The 22658-nt window shown below is 52.9% G+C and overlaps 1 protein-coding gene across 2 annotated transcripts; it reads left to right on the top strand.

The window, feature by feature from the left end:
- Positions 1-1710: 1710 nt before the first annotated feature.
- On the top strand, positions 1711-15683 carry Ube2i (ubiquitin conjugating enzyme E2 I). Of its 2 annotated transcripts, none has more exons than XM_045161737.1 (7): positions 1711-1732; positions 6778-6854; positions 6994-7077; positions 8125-8197; positions 11229-11338; positions 11458-11537; positions 15071-15683. In XM_045161737.1, exons 2-7 carry the CDS (start codon positions 6789-6791, stop codon positions 15132-15134), a joined length of 477 nt encoding a protein of 158 aa, XP_045017672.1. In that variant the 5' UTR covers positions 1711-1732; positions 6778-6788; the 3' UTR covers positions 15135-15683. The 2 variants fall into 2 exon arrangements, with proteins under 2 accessions (XP_045017672.1, XP_004652200.1); XM_004652143.2 differs by lacking the exon at positions 1711-1732 and adding an exon at positions 1877-1973.
- The last annotated feature ends 6975 nt before the right edge of the window (positions 15684-22658 follow it).

Below are 22658 nucleotides of genomic sequence, written 5' to 3'. Positions count from 1 at the left end.
AGGCCAACCTGAGCTATGAGATTATGTCTCAAAAAGAAAAAAAGAGGGGGCTGGAGAGATGGCTTAGCGGTTAAGGTGCTTGCCTGTGAAGCCTAAGGATCCAGGTTCTATTCTCTAGGTCCCACGTAAGCCAGATGCACAAGGGGCACATGCATCTGAAGTTCATTTGCACTGGCTAGAGGTCCTGGTGTGTCCATTCTCTCCCTCTCTTTCTAATAAATAAATAATAAATTTTGGGAGGCAGAGTCCATGAGTCCGAGGCCACCCTGAGACTACATAGTGAATTCCAGGTCAGTCTGGGCTAGAGTAAGACCCTACCTCGAGCCCCCCCCCAAAACAAATCCTATTCCCCCAGTCTAGCTCCATGGACAGGATGCCCCTTTATAGACAGGATGGGGCTTCCCAGGACAAAAACCTCGGTCCCATGTCTCTCCTTTCCACTTCCAGCTAGCATGCTCTAGAACCCAGAGGTCTCACTAGGGAGTGGGTTGTGGATATGGTACTAGCCCCCCACTTGGCTGTAGTGATAGGGCTCCAGTGGGTAGGATCTGTCTTTCAAGCAGAAGACAGGAGTTCCAAGTCTTTCTCAGCCCAAGCTCTCTAGGGTGTTACTTATCTCCTAGGCCTCTACATTGGCCCAACACAGCCCTGGCATGCCAACTGTACTCCCGGTAGCAGCTTGCAGCCCCAGATCTCTGGCTTTGTGGATCTGACTGGTCCTGTAATCTACATTTTGATTGTTTTTCGAGGTAAGGTCTCGTTCTAGCCTAGGCTGACCTGGAATTCACTGTGTAATCTTATAGTGGCTTCCAACTCACAGCGACCCTCCTACCTCTACCTCCCAAGGCTGGGATTAAAGGCGTGGGCCACCACGCCCGGCTATAATGGATGTTTGAATGAAAGCCAGTCAATTCCTGCTGTCGCCGGCACATTCTCTTTGACAAACCCCATGCCCCTAGCCGTCCCTGATGCTCCTGTCCCCTGGAAGTGACCCCGCGAGGCTAACACACGTGCGCAGGACGCCAGGAAACCAGCTGACCATCCTAGGAGCCCTTCCCGTCTATAAACGGACATCCAAGGCACGGATGCTGGGCCCGGAAATAAGATGGGGAGGATCAGCCCACCTGGCGGGGGACCGAAGTAGACCTAAGGGCTCAGAAAGGGGGTTAGCCGTGGCCCGTCCCTCCCCCACGGCTTTGGTGCTGTTCCCCTCCTCCACCCAGCTCGTAGGTTAGGGAGCATCCGCATTTCTCCTTCCGTCGGTCGTGCACTTGTTCGGCCCTTTGTATAGGGTCAACTCATTGGGCAGATCCCGGAGACGCCCCGCCCAAGACCCAGAGCTCGCCAATTGCAGGGGATTTCACGGCGCGCTGAACTCCAGGGGATCGTCACCGTCCTGGGACGCTTCGGAGAATGCGTAGGCCTCTGTGATCTTTGCCCTCCTCAATCGGGGTTGTGATCCCAAGAAGACCTCCGGGCTTGTTTCCAGGAAGGTGCCCGTTGGGCATCCGGGAGACCCTTGAGGATCTCGGCTTCCCTTTCCCTGCACAGCTAGCCGGCGTGTCCTCGAGCGGACGCGCGCAGCCCGAAGGGTAGTTTGTAGACGCTCCCTTGCTACAGGGACGCGGCCCCTTTAAGAAGTGTAGCTGTCCAGAGCGCCGCCTGACTGGACAGGCGCCCCGGGCCCAGGCTTTCTGGGAGGACGCGGATAGCGAGAGTGCGGCGGCGGCAAGTAAGTAGAGGCGGCGGGGTACGTAACGGCACGAACGGCGCTAGGCGCGGGGCGGCGGTGACGCGCGGAACCGGCACGCGGCGGGCAGCCCCGCTCAGGCCCCGCCCCGCCCCGCCCGCCCGCCCGCCCGCCCGCCGGGTCCTGCGCTCGGGGCTGCGCGCGGCGGGCGCGGAGGGAAGTCCGGAGACAAAGGAGCGCCGTCGCCTCTGCCGCCGCGACCGTCCGGGCCGCGGTCGCCCAGGTGAGCCGCCGCCGGCCCGCGCGCGTGTTCCCGTCTCCACTTGGCGTCGTCACCGCTGTCGCCAGGGCCGCGGGGTAGAGCTGAACCGAGGCACTAGGGCCTCTTCCTAGCCGCGGCCTCCTCCTCCTCGCGCCGCCGGGCCTCGGAGGGCCGTCCCGCCTCAGGGCGCCCGAGCCCGGATGCCTTGTCCCCGGCGGGTGCTGGGTCGGGGATCACGGGCTTGGTTCGCACGGGTCCCACCGTGGACGAGTCCCGCTTCCCAGCGGCCCGGGCGCTGGGCGGGCCCGAGACACGGCAGGCCGTGGGCACTGGGCCGTGTCGCGGCCTGCAGGCGTCCCGAGTCTCAGCAGTTCGTGTCGTCGGTTAGCGAGACTCTGCCCCTGTCGTTTGGGTGTTGTGGGTCTCCCGTGCGAACTCTAAGCCACCCCACTGTCTGGGAGCTGTTAACTTAGTGGGTGAGTGCCCTGCCCTAACCAGCAGAAATGGGCATCGAGCTGTCTGTCCTCATTCTAAACAGGTCTCTCTCTCTCTCTCTTTCCCCCGTCCCTCGGAGTGGTTGCAGTCCGGCCCGCGCCTGGCTCAGACTTGGGGAACCTTACCTCAGAAAGAGCCTGGTGTCTTGATTGGCAGGGTGCTTGGGGCTTGCAAAAATACATGTAGGTGGTGAGGCCGCTTAACCTTATCCGAGCCTGCAAGCGGTACTGACTGGTACCCGTGTTACAGATGAGTAAGTTGAGGTAGGTAGAGGTAAAGCAACCTTGCTCAGGCTTACTGACTGGCAAGTTAGTTCTGAAGTCCGTGGTGTCACTTGAAAAGGGGAGAGAAGAACTCTTCGTCTCCTATTCCTGCACACCAGACCAGTCTCTGGTAGAGTTACTTTGCATTATAAACTTCAGTTCTCGGAAGCAGCTAGCAGTACTCATTGCTCACAGAGTGGCTCTCTGTTAACTTGGAAAAGCGGCCTGAGTTTCAGTGACATTTGGAGTGCCATTAGGAGCAGGAGCACCGTCGTGTGGACCAGGTTTCTGAGTCCCTTGAATCTCCTCCCCTGACTGGGTACTATCCATCACTGAGTATCAGGGATCAGCGTCCTGTTTGGAGAGGTACCTTAAGAGGCAACCAGCCCTTACGAAGGAGTGCAGGAGCTTTTGTAAGATCACCTCTTTGCCCCCTTTTTTTGTTTTTGAGACAGGATGGCCTTGATGGGATCACTTGTAGTGAGCCTTCAGCCTCAGCCTCCACATGATAGACATGAACTGACAGTGTCTTTCACACCCAGGACAACCACAGTGGGGTTCTGTGAGGGGGCCTCCTGAGCAGGCAGTCTGTGACATCCTGAGCACCGGATGTCCTGGCTTGTCTGTGTCGGTTTCAGAGACCTATTGGAAACCCCAGCCAAACTGGCCGGGGATCTTCTGCCAGCTAGTCTGCTGCAGACTGTTCTGCCTTCCTGCAATGCCTACCCTCTGTTGGGAAGCTGGGGTCTGGGAACGGAGTTAGGCTGGTCCGTTGAGAAGAACCAGTTAGAATGAAGGGGTGTAAAACACAGTGCAAGCAAAGTCCTTGGGTCCCAAGCTCTGCCTCTGGCCCCAATGCTCTTCTGACCAGGCAGCCTTGGGTTAGCCCATCCCTGCCTGTAGTTCTTCTGGGTGTGGTGACACATGATGCATCCTCACAAGTCTTTCCTTAGAGAAGTGCTGCCCCCAGTCCCGAGCTTCCTTAAGAGGTGAATGTTCTGGCAGGTGTGGTAGGGGCTCTGTGGTCTGGCTAGCTCAGGACAGTCACTGTTGAGGGCAGAGAGGGCGCAGAGCTCTGCGCTCTGGTGGTGGTGAGGGGTGATTCTGGTTTTGGGTCTGTTTTGGACTTGATCTTGAAGCCAGGTAAGGTAAAAGCCTTTATTTTATTGACAACTTCCATAATTGTAAACAATATCCCATGGTAATTCCCTCCTTCCCCTTTGAAACTCCACTGTCCATGATATCCCCTCCCCCTTTCAGTCAATCTCTTTTAAGGCAAAAGCCTTTAAATCATATGCTTTGGGTACAGGCTGGAGCTGGTGGGCTCACCTCTCAGTCTTGCCCTGTAGCCTGTGCTGCTGCTGCCCCTGCCCCAGGTAGAGTCTCACTCTAGCTCAGGCTGACCTGGAATTCACTATGTAGTCTCATGCTGGCCTCCAACTCACAGTGATCCTCCTACCTCTGCCTCCCAAGTGCTGGGATTAAAGGTGTGCGCCACCATACCCTACAATTTTTAAATAATTTTTTTACTTATTTTATTTGAGAGAGAAAGAGGAAGAGTGTGCCAGGGCCTTCAGCCACTGCAGACAAACTCCAGACACATGCGTTACCTTGTGCATCTGGCTTATGTGGATCTTGGGGAATCGAAGATGGGTCCTCTGGCTTTGTAGGCTAGGCTTTAGCTGCTGAGCCATTCCTCCAGCCCTGGTCTGTGTTTCTTAATGACTTATTTTCTCTTCCTCATGTTGGCCTTGAGTGTATGGGACACAGAAAACACCAGTACCTGGTGTGTGGTCAGTAGTGGTCCGGGTAATGCTTCCCGTGGCCTCTGATGTAGTCCCAGCCCTTCTGCACTTGCTTTCTTGGTAAAAGCCATTGAGGAGCCTTGCATGGTGGCTAGTATCTGTGTCCCAGCTCTCAGGAGGCCTAGGCAAGAGGGTTTCTATGGTTTTGAAGTCAGCTTTGGCTACAGAGTGAAACTTTGTCTCAAAAATAAATAATCCAGAGCTGAGCAGATGAAGGCTCAGTTAAAGGTACTTGCTTGCAAAACCTGCTATCGCAGGTTCCATTCCCTAGTACCCATGTGAAGCCAGATATGCACAGTGCCACGTGCATCTGGAGTTTGTTTGCTGCAGCAAGCAAGTGGCCTTGGTGCACCCATTCAGTTTTTCTTCTGTTTTCTCTTCTTTCTTTTTTGAGGTAGGGTCTTACTCTAGCCCAAGCTGACCTGGAATCCACTCCGTAGACTCAGGCTGGCCTCAAACTCACAGTGATCCTCCTACCTCCCCCTCCTGGGATTAAAGGTGTGTGTGCGCCACCATGCCCAGACTCCATTCATTCTCATCCCTCTTTCTTCTTTCCTCTCTCTCTGTCCCTCATCTCTGTGCTTGCATAAATACCCACCTAGGACTTCCATGCAGAGCCCACCCAGGTTGCCTGGTGCAGTGGGTCTGTTCTAGTGGTCCTAGGTGATGGCCGAGTGCAGCTGTACTGAGCACAGAGGGTATAGCAAGCAAGGTGTGTGGGCAGAGTGTGAGAGCCGAGCGGCTTCTTGGGGTTTCTGTGCTGGTGGGTTTTGAAGTAGGGTCTCTATCCACGCTGATGTGGAACTCACTCTGTAGTTCCAGGCTGTCCTCAAACTCGGCAGTCCTCCTGTCTCTGCCCCTGGAGTGCTGGGATTTAAGTGTGTGTCACCACGCCCAGCCATCCACAAGGCTTTTGCAGGCAAAGTGGACAGCCTGAGGCAAGTAGCAAGGGCAATCTGGCTAGGGCCCGCCAGAAGCTGAAGTGGGAACTTGTCCCAGCAAGTGAGAGAGCTGAGGTGAGTGGAGGCTCTGCCTCACGGCAGATACTTAGGAGATCACATTGAGCTGGAGAAGTGGACTGGGTGGTTAATGGGCCTGCTAGGAGACAGTGCCCACAAGCCCAGTGGAGCCCACATGAGGGTGGACAAAGTCTGATATTTGGCTCAAGTGTGGAACCTTTTCTCTGAGAAGCCAGAGAGATGCCTCTCACCCTACTGGGTCATTGGGGCAGGGCGTGGGTCTCCCTGGAATCCCCACACACCTACATCCCAGTGCTCCCCATACTTGGTCTCTGAACACCATTTCATGTGATAAAGGACATAAGCTAGCAACATCCAGGTGGGACCATGGTCAAGGTGGTGGCAAGCTGTAGGCCCTGCCCACTGGTGTCCCATGGTGCTGGGACAATGTCCCTGATTGGAGGGGCTCCTTGGCCATTCTTTTTGTTTGTTTGCTTGTTTGTTTTGAGGTAGGGTCTCACTGTAGCTCAGGCTGACCTGGAATTCACTATGGAGTCTCAGGGTAGCCTCGAACTCATGGTGATCCTCCTACCTCTGCCTCCCAAGTGCTGGGATTAAAGGCGTGCGCCACCACGCCCAGCTTGCTCCTTGACCATTCTCAGCCAGGTTAGCCAAGATGGACCCTGGTGCACACTGCTAGCCCTGGCTTGGGTCTGGCCTCCCTGCACAGTCACAGGGCAGACCTCTGGACTATGAGCTGGCAGGCCCGTGGTGTTGGCTTTGCCTGCTGGGGCTGTTTGTCCTCAGGAACTTCACTGCTCCCGCCTTCTGGGAACTTTCTCACTATCGCCTTCAGGAATAATGGTTTTCCCTCTGCCAGGCCGGTTCTAAGCTGATGTCCCAGCAGTTCCTGGGGCCAGTGCACCTGAGGGAAGTGCCCTGTCTTTATTTAGCCCCTCGCTCCCAGCCCCAGGCTAGCACTTTACAAGTCCCCGCAAGCCAGGCTGCCTTCCGGGAGCCCGCCCACTGCAGCTTCCTAGGTGCCCGATATCTGCCAGGAAGGTGTGAGCCTTCCTGCTGCACTGCCCAGTGACTGGACTCAGTAATGGTGCCCCTCCACCAACTTGGGGGTGGTTTGGGAGAGGGTCGTCCAGGACTTCCAGGGAGCACCAAGGGGTGTGGTGCTAGTGCAGGCTGAGAGGACAGCTGGCCTAGCTGCTTCTCAGAAACGGGCACCTGTGAGGAAGACGGCAGAGAGCCTGGTGTACCTCACCTAACCCACACTCTGTCCTGTCTGTTCCAGGGACTTTGAATATGTCGGGGATTGCCCTCAGCAGACTCGCCCAGGAGAGGAAAGCGTGGAGGAAAGACCACCCCTTTGTAAGGAGCCTTTATTTCTGTGCTGCTGGGGCGGGGGAACTTCCTCTGGGCCATAAGCTCTGCTTCTTTGCTTGTGGCTGCCAGGCGAGTTCCGGGCTTGTTTTCTGAGCTGCTGTCTTTTGTGGCCATTCTCTCATAGGGATTTGTGGCTGTCCCAACAAAGAATCCTGACGGCACCATGAACCTGATGAACTGGGAGTGTGCCATCCCAGGAAAGAAGGGGGTAAGAACCACCTCCCACTGTTAACAGCAGACTTGAGGGGCAGAATGGAAGGGGCTTGGGTTCAGATGTCCAGTTCATCTGACCACGTCTATAGGTTTACAATCCCACCTGGGTATATAGCCCTGCCCTGCCCAGGCCTGGAGTAGGCTGTGATGGGGGGGAGGGTTAAACCCTGGCAAGTTGACAGAAGCATTAAAGGCCTTCAGGGTGACAGGCTATAGGGGAGGGAGTGCTGGCACGTCCATGGAGAACAACTCCTGTGTGTGGACGCCACCCCAAGGCTGCAGCAGCCTGTCTCCCATGGTGCACTAAGGCCAGTGGAGCTGTGATGGCAAGGGGAGCTTGCCTGAATGCAGAAGTGTTCCTGAGAGCACAGCCACGTGTCTGCTGCACCCAGGGCCTTGCTGTGGTCAGCTATCATCTGGGAGAGAGGGTCTCTTGTGTCTCTAGGTGGTGGTTTATACATAGGTGCTTCCTGTGGCACCTAAAGTATATGATCTGGAACTGGGGACTTATTGGCCCTGTGACTCCTCCCCAGCCCCACCGTGTGGTGCCGTGACCAGGTTCAGCCTGGAGCTTCCTGGCAAGCCTTGGTAGAATTTGTCCCAAGTAGGGATGTGGTTTAGGCTCATGTATGCCAAGCTCTTTTAGGCATTGGGTTGGATGCCCAGCATCTGCTGAGTGTGTCTTTGCCCCTCAAGTTGAGCGGGGCAGATTCACTCTAGTGTTTCTGTCACAGGAGATGGAGGGTAAGAAGGGTCGTCAGGTTGGGGAGCAGTGCATTCCCACCCATGCAGCATTTGCCGTACTGGCTTGAATAATGGAGAGTATAAGCTGCATTACAGCTTTGTGTGCTGTGCCTTCTGCCCTGTCCAAGGAAGGGTCTGTACAACTCCCCATGAGCACGGTGGGAGTCGGCTTAGTCCTGCAGGAGGGGCCAGTTTTAGAGCAGGCCATTGGCCCCTAATGAACCTGGCTTTTGAGGAGTCTCCTAGGCCTGCCTTAACAAGTAAGCTGCACACCTAACCTCACTCCCTTGCCCTACAGACTCCATGGGAAGGAGGTTTGTTCAAGCTGCGAATGCTTTTCAAAGATGACTATCCGTCCTCACCACCGAAATGTAAGTTTCCACAGAGTGCCCTTGATCTCTTTCCCAGAGCCACATCTCTGCACTCTTGCCCGCAGGCAGCCACAAGTGGTGCTGATGCGACATAAAGATGGCTCTAGGAGCCGGTATGGTGGTGCACACCTTTAATCCCAGCACTTGGGAGGCAGAGGTAGTGGGACCACCATGAGTTCAAGGCCACCCTGTGACCACATAGTGAATTCCGGGTCAGCCTGGGCCAGAGTGAGACCCTACCTTGAAAGAAAAAAAAATGGCTTGGGTCACCATGTACAAGATGGTAATTAGTCCAATCTCTGATCCCAGTTACTTGGGAAGCTCCTGGTAGGGCGGGTCTTCAGACCCCTGCTGGCTTTCAGGACTGCACTTGGTGCACATGGCATCACTGGGGAGGAAAGACAGGAATCTAGAAACTTCTCCTCCTATGATGTGTGCAGGGCAAGTGGTTAGCACATGCCAGGCCCTGGGTTCAATCCAAAACACCAAAGGAGAGACCTGCTCACCCAGTGCAGTCCTCGGCTGCCTTGTTTGTTCCCAGTCCTGCCCAGTGTCCCAGTGTAAGGCTGTGTGTGCAGTCTGAGGGGTTGAGCCTCGCTGCAGTTCAGAAAAGGCTGGGCTGTGAGCTCCGTGCAGTCAGCAGAACTTGCTGGGGCCATGTAGTCCCTCCACTGTGGCTGGACACCAGCACTGTGGTCAGTCACTAGGCCGTATCTGTGTGCTTGCCCACTGAGAAGAGCACCAGCATGTTGGGTACAAGTCTGAACTTTGCTGGTTCGTAGAAATGGAGATAGACGTCCTGCCCGTTGTAATGGCTCTGCCAGGACAGCTTCAATGGGAGCTGTTATCAGGATGGACTCTTGCTACATTTGGGGTCATCCTTGTGTATTTGGACTTTCCTGGGTTTTTTTTTTTTTTTCCCCTCTTTTGAGAATCTTATGTAGCTTGGGCTGTGTAGCTGGAAACCTTGAATTTCTCCTCCTGACCCTCAGGGATTACAAGTGGATTACAAGGGATTACAATTACTGGGATTACAAGTGTGCCACTATATCCAGCTACTCAGTTTTCTCCTACCATGCAGTTATTGGTGCTTTCTTTTATAATTAAGAGGAAAAAATCTAAGGAGACAGACAGCAGCTTGCTGCATTGTGTTCCTGTATTGGACTCCCAACCCATACAAAACAGAGAACTCACTGAATGCCGCTGATGAAGACCTGATGTGACTGACTGACTGTGAGGAGAGGTGAACTGCAAAAGTCGGCCATGGCATGTGGACGTTCGAAAGCTTAGCCAAAACACCAAATACCTTGGAATGAATCCCATGAAAAATGAGCCCGTGTACTGGAAACCAAGTCAGATTAGCCTCACCTGGAAGGTAGCCATCCCTCCAGCCAGATCGCACATGCCATGGGGTCCCAGTCTCTTAAGGTGCATGTGGAGCTGCAAGAGCAGTGACATCCATTAGCAAAGTGGGTCATTGTCACCAGTCAGATATCAGACCTGCCATAGGACACAGGGTACAAAGAGATATAGGCAGGCGAGCACAGCACAGAACAGAGTGGACAGGACGGAAGGGCCATTCTTCCATCCTGGCACGTGTGCTAGGACTGGCCCTGGGGATGGCCTGGGTCCAGAACCCAGTGAAGGGGAGCAGGGCTGCTCTGCTTGAACGTGGGGCAGGCAGTGCTCTTCCCCAGGGAGCACAGGAAATGTTGACCATGGGATCGATTGGCCAACAGGACAGTCTCCTCAGAAGACACCCATGGGTGAAGGAGGGGGGAGGGGATTGAGTATACTCCCACCATTTCTCAAGCTCCTCCAAGTCTTCAAGGAGGCAGTTACGTGAGAGATGGGGTTAGGCCAGGTCAGCCTAGGGTAGAGCACTGTCCTCCCTCAAAAAATAAAACAAGCCCAGAGTGCTTGGGAAACGACACCTAGAGGAGGATTTGATTGTGTCCAGAACAAAGAGCACTCCCTTCCAAGGCAGCAAACGATGTGGCAGGAGAAGGACAGGCCTCCAAAGCAGCAGTGCATCATTGTGTCATGGCTCCCCGGGGACTTTGGAGATAAGAACAAGAACCCTAGAGTCAGTGGAGCTGAACAACCTGCTGGGAGAGTTGGGGACACAGCAGTATCTGCCCAGGCTTGACATCACACATCCTGTGACTCCACTTGTTCATCAGGGACTCCTGTGACAACAGTAACATCAGGGAGCTTCACCCAGCTTTGTTCAGTGGCACGCATTGCAGCCCCTCTCTGGACTTCAAAGCCTCATGCAAAACAAGCCATTAGGAGGGAGTTTTCTGGGGAACTATTCACATTGATGAGGGGCTGGTGTTTAGTTTTGTGTGGTATTTGGGATAGAGGTTTTGTGGGTGCTTGGTCAGTTCTCCACCACTGAGCTGTAGCCTTTCTTCTCTCTATTACTGTTTAAGAATGTCTCAGTGGCTCAGGCCGGCCTTGAACTCAAGATCTCCCTGCCTCCACCTCTTAAGTAGCGAGCATTACAGATGTGCACCACCACATCTGTCCAATTTGTTTTCAGTACTAGAAAAGTAATCCAGGAGCGTGCAAGACAAAATCTTACCACAGAGCTGCATCCCCAGTACTCTTTACTTGTGAATAAATTACCAGACTTGTACTTTTCTGGTTGTAATTAAATGTTTGAAAATAAAGAAGAGGGAGAGGTTGCCTAGGCTAAAGTGAGGCACATCCTGCAATACCAGCCACGGTCAGTGGTCAGCCTCACCCAGAGACCATCCCACAGCTGGTATTGCCTTGTAGAGTGTAAAGACAGAATCACAGAAGGTTGTTTTGTGAAGCAGCCAGCTTCCAGGACCATGTGCTGGGAAGGTCTTCAGCCCGTAGACTAAGCTGCTTCAGCCCCTGGCCACCTGGAGCAGTCATGTTCCCTGTCTGCTATTCCTTCAAGCTATGTTCCTCAAAAGGAAATAGAATGCCTTTCCTTCTCCCTGTTTCCTTCCAGCCTTTGAGTTTTCCAAAGGTGTTTCTTTACTTCCCCATCCTCTAGGTAAATTTGAGCCACCACTATTTCACCCAAACGTGTACCCTTCGGGCACAGTGTGCCTGTCCATCCTGGAGGAAGACAAGGATTGGAGGCCAGCCATCACAATCAAGCAGGTACAGGGCAGCTGGCCACCCTATCCACTTGCTTGCCTCAGTTGCCTGCTTGGTGGTTGAGGTTTCATTCCAGACCACTGAGCCCCACCAGTGTTCCTGTTTGTTTTTGTCTCTTACAGATCTTATTAGGAATACAGGAACTTCTAAATGAACCAAATATCCAAGACCCAGCTCAAGCAGAGGCCTACACAATTTACTGGTTAGTAGTGTCCAGTTGGCCGTGCCTCCTCCTTGGGACCTGTGGTCTGGTCTGCCTGTTGGGTGGATACAGAAACATAGCTGGGAGGGAGACTCTGAGGTAGAGACAAATTCCTGCTGGTTGGCAGCCAGGTTTAGCATTATGCAGGAGAAGTTCTGGGTGTCAGAGCAAGGCAAGGTGGGCAGCACATGGGAGCTGTCATGGATCACTGTGTGTGGTGGGCTATGTCCAACTTAGAAGGGCTGATCCTGCCAAGGTGTGTAGCCTGTACTTTTAGAAAAATGTTAATAGGCCAGACACTCACCAGGTAGAGGTAGGAGTATCACCATCAGTTTGAAGACACCCTGAGACTACATAGTGAACTCCAGGTCTGCCTGGGCTAGAGAGACACCGTACCTCAAAAAACCCAAAGAAAGGCATAATAGTACAGATTTCCTGCTGCCTGTCAGTACCAACCTCACTTAGGCCTGGCCTTCCACCCCATGCCCATTTAATGTTGCTGTGGTAGGGCCTCATGTGATTTGGCCAGTCAAGGTAGTACTTTGGGTAGAAAGGAGAATCAGAAGCCTTATTCTTTTTTTTTTTTTTTAATTAATTAATTTATTTATTTGAGAGCGACAGACACAGAGAGAAAGACAGATAGAGGGAGAGAGAGAGAGAGAATGGGCACGCCAGGGCTTCCAGCCTCTGCAAACGAACTCCAGACGCGTGCGCCCCCTTGTGCATCTGGCTAACGTGGGACCTAGGGAACCGAGCCTCGAACCGGGGTCCTTAGGCTTCACAGGCAAGCGCTTAATCGCTAAGCCATCTCTCCAGCCCCCAGAAGCCTTATTCTTTTGGTATCCTGGGCTCCCTCCCCTGTGGGCTGGTCTGTGATGCCATAAGCTGGTTTGGGGGTCAGTTGGTCACTTCCTAGGAAGACAGAATCATCTGCTCCTGAATTGGGATTGTACCAACCACCCAAGGAATGACTCATTCAAATCCAGCTCGATGGATAAAACAAGCTTATTAAGGGGTCATTTATGGAGCAGGGTAGTCACTATAGGGATGTGTGTTCACCCAAAACGATACTGCCTACTAAGCTCCTATTTTCTATGGCTGAGTCCAGGACAGAGTTGAGGTGCATCTGGGCTCAGTGTGGCCCAGTGTTGAAGCAGCACAGTGCAGCAGCAGAACCAGACTTAAGCGTTGTATTGCTCTGTCCTTGCTGTCTTTGGGGACTCTGGTGGTATGGGTGAACACCACTATCTAGTGTGGAGAGGGTCACTTGTGCTGCAGTCCAGCACATGTAACAGCTTTGGTGGATTACTGCAAGGTCAAGTTCCTCTGGCTGGGATTCCTACAACCAGGAACTCTGACCCCACTGCTCTGCAGCATCTCAGACACCAACCTTCTCTGCTGAGTCCTCACCGTTATGAATGGAATGGAAGTCTCTGGAGAGCAGAGTACCCAGTCATCCCACTGGGGCCTGTTCCTCCCACAGTGTTTTCCTGGGTGGGAGCTGGTTGGGAGAGAGGAAGGAGGGGCGTGCATCATGTCATCAGAGAAGGCGCCAGGAGCTTCTTTCTGGGCACATGTCCAACCTTGGTGTTCATGTGCTGCCCTCTCTGGTGACCAAGGCAGGTCCCCAAACATCCCTGTGCCAACAGCTGGCCTGTCAAGTGTTGAGAATGTGGCTTTTCATTCATACATTAGCTGCTGTGCACTGACCACCCTTGTTGTGAGTTTGGCTGGGCCTGGCCCTCGTGCAGGATGTTGTGGTAGGCTCTACTCATGTTGTCTCTCTCACTCTGGCTGCTGCCATTGACATGCATCCTAGCTGGCAGAGCTGACATTACACAGGGACTGTGACTCTTGAGGCAAAACATGCTCCTTCCAGGCTTTGGGGCCTCTGTTACCGAGCCAATGCTGAGTTTTGCTGTGCCTGTAGCTTGTAACTGGTGCTGCTTTCACAGCCTGCCTGGTGGCTTTGGTTGCTACCTTGGTAACCTGGACTGTGCTGCCTATTGTCCCTGAGGCCTGTGGTTCTGGGGCCTCTCACTACAACACCTGGTTCAGTGCCATGGACTTGCCTTCACTCACATAAGACTTTCTCTCTGACATGTCCCTTTTAAACAGTCAGTGTGTGGAAGCTTCAGGACCCTGCTTTCTGAGTGGGTCCCTACTCCCGAGTGGTGGGTGGCTTGCCCTATGGCCCTTCCTTTGGTGAACAGCTGGGTAGGAGAGCTAACTTAGCGGAGTGCTGTGTGGGCCCCTCCCGGGCCTGGCTGGCACTGGGCCTTTCTGCCGTAGTCTTGGCTCTAGACATCCCCGTTGTGTGCACCTTGGTCACTTTCATTTCTCGGCCTTAGTTGTTACAGCTGATGTCGCCAGGACTATGCAACAAGACCTCCTAGGACTGCTGGCCCAAGAAGCCCGGCTAAATGTCATCATGTTCCCACAGTCCTCAAGGTCACACTCCTCTCTGGTGGCAGTTTTCTTTTTAGGTTTTTTTTTGAGGTAGGGTTTCATTCTAGCACAGACTGACCTGGAATTCACTATGTAATCTAAGGGTGGCCTTGAACCTATGGCGATGCTCCCACCTCTGCCTCCTGACTGCTGGGATTAAAGGTGTGCGCCACCATGCCTGGCCTTTTCTTTTTTGGTTTGTTTGTTTTAGGGAGTAGTGAGTGAATGGGCATGCCAGGGTCTCTTGTCACTGCAAAAAGACTCCCATGTACACACCACTTTCTGCAACTGGCTTTACATGAGTACTGAGAATCAAACTCTGGTCCATAGGTTTTACAAGCAAGCACTTTAATTGCTGAACCAACTCACTCAGCTCCGTGGTAGCAGTTTGTTTCTTCTCAGACGTAGTGTTGGCTGACTGGCCAGCTGATTTCTAGCTTGGGTGGTGTGGACCAGCCAGGTTCTAGGTGACTGTTCTCAGGCCGAGCCCTCACTCCAAGGTCCCAGCAGTGGATCTGCTCCTACACTTTGTGCTGGGCCAAGAGCTGTGTGGAAAAACCAGAAGCTGTTGTGTGGTTTTAGCAGTGACCAAAAGCTTGAGCCAGGTACTCTGATCTCCACTGTCTCAGACTTATAGCTCAGGGCTGATTGAGACTGGACTGGTTAAGTAGGGTTGAATACCGTGGTTCCAGCTCATCTGGAAACCAAACTGGGAAGGTTACCTTAGCCTACAGGTTCTAGGCAGGAATGAAGTGAGCTTTGTCAGTGCCCATGTTTACCCTGAGTTCAGTGTCAATGAGGTGGCCTCCTGGGAGTAGAGCCACCACTATGCACGTTTGCGCTGGTGTCCTCTGTGTGGTCTGCACTCTGCCGGAGAGGTTGAGGTGGTCACAAAACCTCCCAGTAAGTCTGCCTCCCTCCCATTTATGGCTCCCTTTCGACCACAACAGGTCTCACTGACCTGCCAGTCTGGATATTCTACACGTGCCTTCCCTGCCTTTGGGCAGCTGCTTTGTGTCTCCAGCCCAGCAGGCGGGCATGTTGCCACCCTGTCTAACGTGTCTTTTCTCTCTTGACCTCCCCAGCCAAAACAGAGTGGAATATGAAAAAAGGGTTCGAGCACAAGCGAAGAAGTTTGCCCCCTCATAAGCAGCAGCCCTGAGGCTCCATGACAAGGAAGGGATTGGCTTGGCAAGAACTTGTTTACAACCTTTCGCAGATATAAGTTGCTCTGTACAGTTACTAGTTGCCGGGAGGGTTGGGCAGGCGCCATTTTCCATTTCCGCCACTGGCATACAGTTCTCGATTCGCTGAATTCCCCAGTTTTTCATACAGGGTCTCTTCCTTCGGTCTTTTGTATTTTTGATTGTTACGTAAAACTTGCTTTTATTTTAATATTGATGTCAGTATTTCGACTGCTGTAAAATGATAAACTTTTGTACTTGGGTAAGCCCCTAGGAGCTAGTTCCTTCGCTCAGATGCAGGCATGCTTCACACTGTTGAGAGCTCTCTGGCCTCCAGCTGGCTGTGACAGAACCACAGTCCTTCCTCCCCGCCCTCGTCCTCCTCCACCTCGGCTGTTGCTTATGAGCCTCAGATCCAGAGTCAGCCAGCGGCTCCATTCTGCACCACTTCCTTTGTGTTTCTATGGCGTTTTGTCTGTGTTGCTGTTTAGAGTAAATAAACTGTTTATATAAAGGTTCTTGTCGCATTATCATCATTATGTGTGAGGAGGCACCTTGGGGCACCTGGCCCTCCTTGCGTGGCTGCAGCCTTTGCCAGGCACCAGGACCAGAACCAGCACCAGAGCTCTCCCAGGCTGTACTGGGGAGGCACCCAGGCCCTATGTGGCTCCATCTTGACTTGGTTCTTTGTAAATAGGACTGTGTACCGAAGTGTGTCCGCGATTCTGTTCTCCCCACCCTGGGTCTTTGGGGCATAGCGTGCCAGGCAGAAAGCAAGCCTGGTGAAGTCGGAATCCACGTCCAGTTCTCCTAAAGCCCGCGGGGCAATCAGACTGAGACAGGGCTGCTTGAGGCCTGCACCGGGGCAGGCTTCTCATCCTGCCTGCCCTTCGACGACAAGGCAACCCTGCTGGCGGTCCTGCGGGCACTGCCAACAGCTCTTAAACACCTGGGCCCTGCACCTCCTGGTCTGCGACCAGCCCTGCCCAGCAGCCCTGGGGGCTCTGCTTAGCTGGCCTCAACACAGGACCCTCGGGCACCACTGTCCACTTACTTTCTGCTCTGCTGGACCTGGTCTGGGGTAAAGCTGCTCTAGGATTGGGCCTGCAGTCTTGGGGCTTACAGAGCACAGACTCCTTCCTGAGAACCCCTGGAGGATACTTGCGTGGGAACCAGTTGCCTGTGGTTCAGGTTCAGGGACCAAGGTGGTAGGACTGATCTCCAGAATGAGGGGGGCTGGGCCAGTGTCCAGGTCTGCACCTCCACCCTGAAGTCAGAGGGACTTGTGTCCCCTACAGCTGGCAGCACCTGGGTGGTCCAAGGTATCAGTGCCTTGTGGGTGTGCTCAGCTGTGCATCCTGCCCAGGGCTGAGCTTGGCTGAATGGCTGTGGTTGGCAGCGGGGCCTCTCCTGGGAGTCCAGGCGGGTGCGTATGAGTAGCCTGTTCTCAGAATGTCTTATTTTGTAACAACTGACTACATTTAGTAATAGGGACACATGTATATGGTTAATATATGGAAATTCAATATATTTTATAGTTAAAGTATTCTAAAGTAAGTGATGTTTCTAGCAAACTAGTGACTCCAGCAGTGAGATGCTCCTTTTGTACCATGGTCCTTGGCTTACCAGAGATGTGAATCTTGTAACCTGAGAACGTGAACTGTGGCCAGCCTGTGTTCAAGGTGGGAGGAGGGTTTTCCAGCATGAGGCCTCATTGGTCAGGAATTGTGGGCAATGGATTAACCACTGTATCTGCAAATCCTCGAATTAAAACATTTCCACAAGCTGTGGCTGTGTCCTTTGCGCTGTTCCCTACCCTCTCATGTTCTAGTGCTGCTGTGGGTCCTCATGGCCTCCGCGCCGCACCAGCATCCCACCCAGTCTCCACATCCTGTCAGCCCCTCAGCCTACCAAAGTAGGTTCTCCTTGGGGAGTATGGACACTGTCCTCCCAGGCACCAATGTGCACAGCAACCAACTGCACCATGCAGAGCTTGACAGCCCCTGGGTGGGTTCACAGTCCAGGACTGCATGCCCAAAGGCCATTATGTAGGTGCCAAGAGCCGGTCTCTGCAGCTCCCGGGATGAGAATGGGAGCTTTGTGCTCCGTCTTGGCCAACCTGGCCCGCTACCCCCTGGGATTTGGCTAGCCAGGGTGACCTTGACCCCCAAGCAATAAGGGGGGACATTTTTGGTCCATCAACCCAGAGCCCCCAGGAAGTTGGGAGACATGGGTACCATCACCACCAAGATGACTAACTGGGTCTGCCATAGGACTTCTGCCTTGGGTTTTTTATTGTTTTTATTTATTTAAGAGAGAGCAAGAGGCAGATAGAATGGCTGCTCCAGGGCCTTCAGCAGCTGCAAATGAACTCCAGATGCATGTGCCACCTTGTGCATCTGGCTTACGTGGGTCCTGGGGAATGAACCCTGAACTTCGTAGGCAAGTGCCTTAACTATTAAGCCATCCCTCCAGCCCTACCTTGAGGTTTTTTATGCTGAAGAGTTAACCAGGCTGGAGGGCTGTGCACTGACTTGGACCTGCCCAAACTGGTATGAACCAATTCTGGCAGGGGCCCCAAGGAATGCTGGGTTTGGAAGACAGCCCCCAGAGACTGAGCTGGGGCTGAAGCGCTCCCTGGAGCCAGCCCTATTGATTCCTAGAGGATATCACTAGTATATCTGAGGAGCCACAGGGCCTGGCATAGAGCCAGGTTGTGGGTAAGCATGTGGGATGGAGCTGTTTACCTGTCCCCTAACTTGGCCCAAAGATGATCACTTGTCTAGAGGCCACCATACCTAATCCCTTAGGAAAAGGAACAGCATGAGAAAACTGCAGGGCACACGGGACTGCCCCTCCCTGGCTGGCCCCTGTTCAAGACCCCATGTGTCCCTTCTCCAAGACTGGAACACAGGTTACCATCCTTGAGGGAGGGAGGGGGCCTTGTCTCAGGAAGGGGCTGAGCCCCAGAACTGGGACAGGGGCCACACTTGTGGCCTGATTGCACAGAATGATGGGCATGAGGACCTAGTGCAAGCGTCATGCCCAGCTGTCCAGCCCTGTTCTCTGGCCCCACACGATCTCCGACAAAGTGTGAGCACAGCAGTGGACCCTTGCAGAAGGTGGGCCCTAGCCCTCCTCCCCCAACACGCACACTGGTATGGCTGTTGGGAAGAGGGCACACCCAGAGCCTGCGCTCCTAAGCACGTCCTCAATGTTCGGGCCTCACAGGTGGACTCATTCACTGCTGGCTTTTGTGTGGCTCTTTTTTGTTGTTCTCCAAGGTAAGGTCTCCCTCTAGCCCAGGCTGGCCTTGAACTCACAGTGATCTTCCTACCTATGCCTCCCAAGTGCTGGGATTAAAGGCAGGTGCCACCACGCCCAGCAAAAAAAAATTTTTTTAATTTATTTGAAGGGAGCAAATGGAGTGGGTGTTGCAAGGCCTCTAGCCTCTGCAGAGGAACTCCATACGCATGCTCCACCTTGCAGGCAAATGCCTTAACCATTAAGCCATCTCTCCAGCCTTTGTGTGGCTCTTCACAGGACCTGTTCTGCCTCTATGCCACCCATGGCCGTTTTTTGTTTGTTTGTTTGTTTGTTTTGAGGTAGGGTCTTGCTCTAGTCCAGCCTAACCTGAAAAATACACTATGTAATCCCAGGCTGGCCTCAAATTCATGGCAACCCTCCTACCTTTGCCTCTCAGGTGCTGGGATTAAAGGCGTGTGCCACCATACCTGGCTCTGAATCTTTTAGAAAATTTTTTCTTTATTTATTTGCAAACAGAGAGAAGACAGAATGAGTATGGGCATGCCGAGGCCACCAGCCGCTGCAAATGAACTCCAGACGCATGTGCCACTGTGCATCTGGTTTTATGTGTGTATCAGGTAATCCAACCTGGGTCCTTAGGCTTTGCAGGCTCTTTAGGGGGCTGGAGAGATGGCTCAGTGGTTAAGGCACTTGCCTGCAAAGCCTAAGGACCTAGGTTTGATTCTCCAGTACCCACATAAGCCAGATGTACAGGTGGCACATACGTCTGGAGTTCGTTTGCAGTGGCGGGAGACCCTGGCATGCCCATTTTCTTTCTATCCAATAAATAAATATTTTTAAGAAAAATTTAATAAAAATAAAAACCACATGAGGCTGGGGCTATTTCTCAGTGGTAAGGCACTTGCTTAACATACACAAGGCTGTCCTAGTAGTGAAAAAAGAGAAAGAAAGAAAAAAAAAAAAACACCAGTTATTCTTTGGACTGGGACTTGCTCATTTGGAGGGCTTGTCAAACCCTGTAAAACTTGTCAAGCTTGTAAAACCCTGGGTTCAATCCCCAGTGTGTTGTATAAAACCAGGTATGTAGCCAGGTGTGGTGGCACACACCTTTAATCCCAGCACTCAGGAAGCAGAGGTAGGAGGATCTCCATGAGTTCAAGGCCACCCTGAGACTGCATAGTGAATTCCAGGTCAGCCTGAGCTAGAGTGAGAACCTACCTCAAAAAACAAAATACACAGAGGTTAAGGCAGTTGCCTGTAGAGCCTATCGGCCCAGGTTTGATTCTCCAGTTCCTTTGTAAGCTGGATGCATTAAGTGGCACATCCTGGTGTACCAGTACTCATTCTCCCAGCTTTTCTCCTTCCCTCTCTCTCTCTCTCTTTTCTCATGAATAATGGATAAAGTACAAAAAAAAATAGAAAAAAAATGTTAAAGAGTACGGGGAAAATGGCTCAGCAGTTAAAGGACTTGCTTGTAAAGCCTAATGGCTTGGGTTCATCTCCAGATGTACAAAGTGACACATGTATCTAGAATTTGTTGACACATGTACCTGAAATTCGTTTGCAATAGCAAGAGGCCCTAGTATATCCATTACCCCCCAAGGAATAAAAATATTTTTAAAATGGAAAAAAAAACAAAATACAAAACAAACAAATAAACACAAAACTAGGTGTGTAGATATGGTGGAGGTAGGGGCAGAAGGATCAGAAGCTCAGGGTCATATCCTTATCTACATATCCAGTTGGAGTTTCAAGGGCAGCCTGGGCTACACAAGACCTTGTCTCAAAAGAACCTGCACATATGCAATGGTACCCAGGACCAAACCCGTTCCATGTGTGTGATGCTTGCTGCAGGATGCGCACGGATCACCTGGTGTAGGTTTGGTTGATTGCAGTCCCAGAGGCCAGCCTCAACCATACATCCCCCCTGCCCTGAAGCCACCTCTCCCTGTGGACAGATGGATGGATTCCTGAAAATCTCAGAGTTGGTAGTCCCAAAGCTGGTAGGGTCTGACCTCACTAGCCATCCTCCTCTTCCCCTATAATGTAAGAGTTTGCATTGGGCCCAGGCTGAGATTAGATACTGAGGTCCTCTGTAAGCCATCATTACCCCTTTACAGAAGACGGGAATCAAGACACCGAGTAGTGGAGGGATGTGCCAAAATTAGCAGGACGGCCTTGGAACAAGTCAAATAAGAATTATAGTTTGAATCGCCAAACAGGACACCACTCATTCGTCTTAAGTTTGTTAATTTTATTTTTTTATAGTTCAGTTGCACAGAGAGAGAGAGAATGGGCACACCAGGGGCCTCTAGCAAACAAATTCCAGATGTATGCACCACTTTGTGCACCTGGCTTTACATGGAGTAGGGAATCAAACCCAGGTCATTAGGCTTTGCAGGCAAGTGCCCTAACCGCTGAGCCATCTCTCCAGCCCACCACTCATTCTTTCAACTCTGCCCCTTCCACCAAACATCTGTGGAAGAACCCTGGGGATTGTTATCTCAGGGGAACCAGGCCCAGGGCTGGGTTTGGCACCCAGCTTATTGCTGTGTGTCTCAAAGCTCCTTTTCATGTTTGGACTTCAGTTTCCCTAGGCACGAATGAGGGCAATCTCTCACAGCCGCATCTCAGGGGCTGAAGCTTTGCAGTGAGCTGAGCACCCTGCCTGGGCAGCCTGGCAGCTTCCCTCCCTAACTTCCTGTTTACAACAGCTGCTGGCTCGTCCCTTCACCCTAAAGACATTATGATCACCATGGCAACCGGCTGTGTTTGTTCCAACAGGTTGGCAGTACCTGATGAAAGCCTGCATGGTGGGTGCATAGCTCCAAACCTTGGGAGGGGGGTCTGCTGTTCCCCACCAATTTCTGTACCTTGCAGAGGGACAGTGAGGGAAAACAGGGTCCAGGCCCTCTCCCCTGTTCCTGAAGTCCCTGTCCCGGCAGTGGGTTCTCAAGATCCATTTGCCTATCCAGACTGGGTCAGGATGGAACTGGGTTTAGGGACTGAATGTCTTGCAGGAGGACCTACCGTGTCACCCTTGGCTGACTCGTGTTCCCACAGATGGATGCAGGGCTGGGCATGGACCGGAGTCAGGATCCACAGATCTAGACAGGTGGCAGTGTCCACCTCATGTTCTTGCTCCATAGGCTGGTCGGTTATGGCCAGGCCACTGACTCCCCGTGTTCCCTCTCCAATGCCCAAAAAAGGGGACCACTGAACAGTCCCAACAGAGAAGATGCAGCTCGCCACAGATGGATCCCCTGCCCAGCACTGTCTTGGAATCTGTCTCAGCCTGGACTGGAGGGGTTCCTCCCCCTCATCCTGGGTAGAGTCCTGCCAATAGGGATGGGACATTTGGGGTAAAGGCTCCAAATCAAGGCTAGAGAGATGGCGTAGTGGTTAGGGTGCTTTCCTGAAAAGCCTAAGGACCGGGGTTCAATTCCCCAGTACTCACATAAAGCCAGATGCACAAGGTGGCACATGTGTCTGGCGTTCGTTTGCAGCGGCTAGAGGTCCTGGCATGCCCATTCTCATTCTCTCTCTCTCTCCTTGCAAATAAAAGAAAATAAAAGCTTCAAATCAAGCAGAGTATGGGTACAGGCCCGCCAGGTGTGGTGGCTCACATCTATAATATAAGGACAGTGGCAGCTACAAGAGTGAGTTCCAGGTAAGCCTGCGCTAAAGTGAGGACCTGTCTGTAAGACCCAAAATTCCAAATAAAGTGGGACCTCCTAGAAGGAAGGAGCATAGCAGTATTCCACCTCAGTCAAAGCTGGTCCCCAGGGGCCTGCTGAGCCCCGTGACAGCTCTCCCAAGCTCTCTAAAGGTCCACAGCACGACTATAAGAGAAGCAGACCCTCTTTCTGGGCTTCCAACCACCAGATCTGGGGTAGGGCGGACAACTGGTTTAACAAGCCTTCAGGAAACCCCGCGAGGCTCCCGGTTAAGAGCTGTGAGAGAGGCTGAATGAGGAGGGGGCCCAGAAAATGCTCTGTCCTAACCCTGGCCTCCCACCCCCTCACAGATGACAAGGACGTCCATCCTAAGATGTCCCAGGTTGGTACCAAAGCGAACTGTGCCCTCAAGATAGCAGCTGGCTACCCCCTTGTGACATCCCCAGGCTCGACCCTCTCCACGCTGGTGCGGGAGGGGCCGCGCTGCGCTCTTTGGAGATGGTTGCGCAGCCCTTCGAGAAAAGTCTGCGTCAGGTTTCTGGCGA

The sequence above is a fragment of the Jaculus jaculus genome, chromosome 11, assembly GCF_020740685.1.
Source record: "Jaculus jaculus isolate mJacJac1 chromosome 11, mJacJac1.mat.Y.cur, whole genome shotgun sequence".
NCBI lineage: Eukaryota > Metazoa > Chordata > Mammalia > Rodentia > Dipodidae > Jaculus > Jaculus jaculus.
Note: the sequence above shows the minus strand (reverse complement) of the source record. Positions and strands in the feature narration are given on the sequence as shown.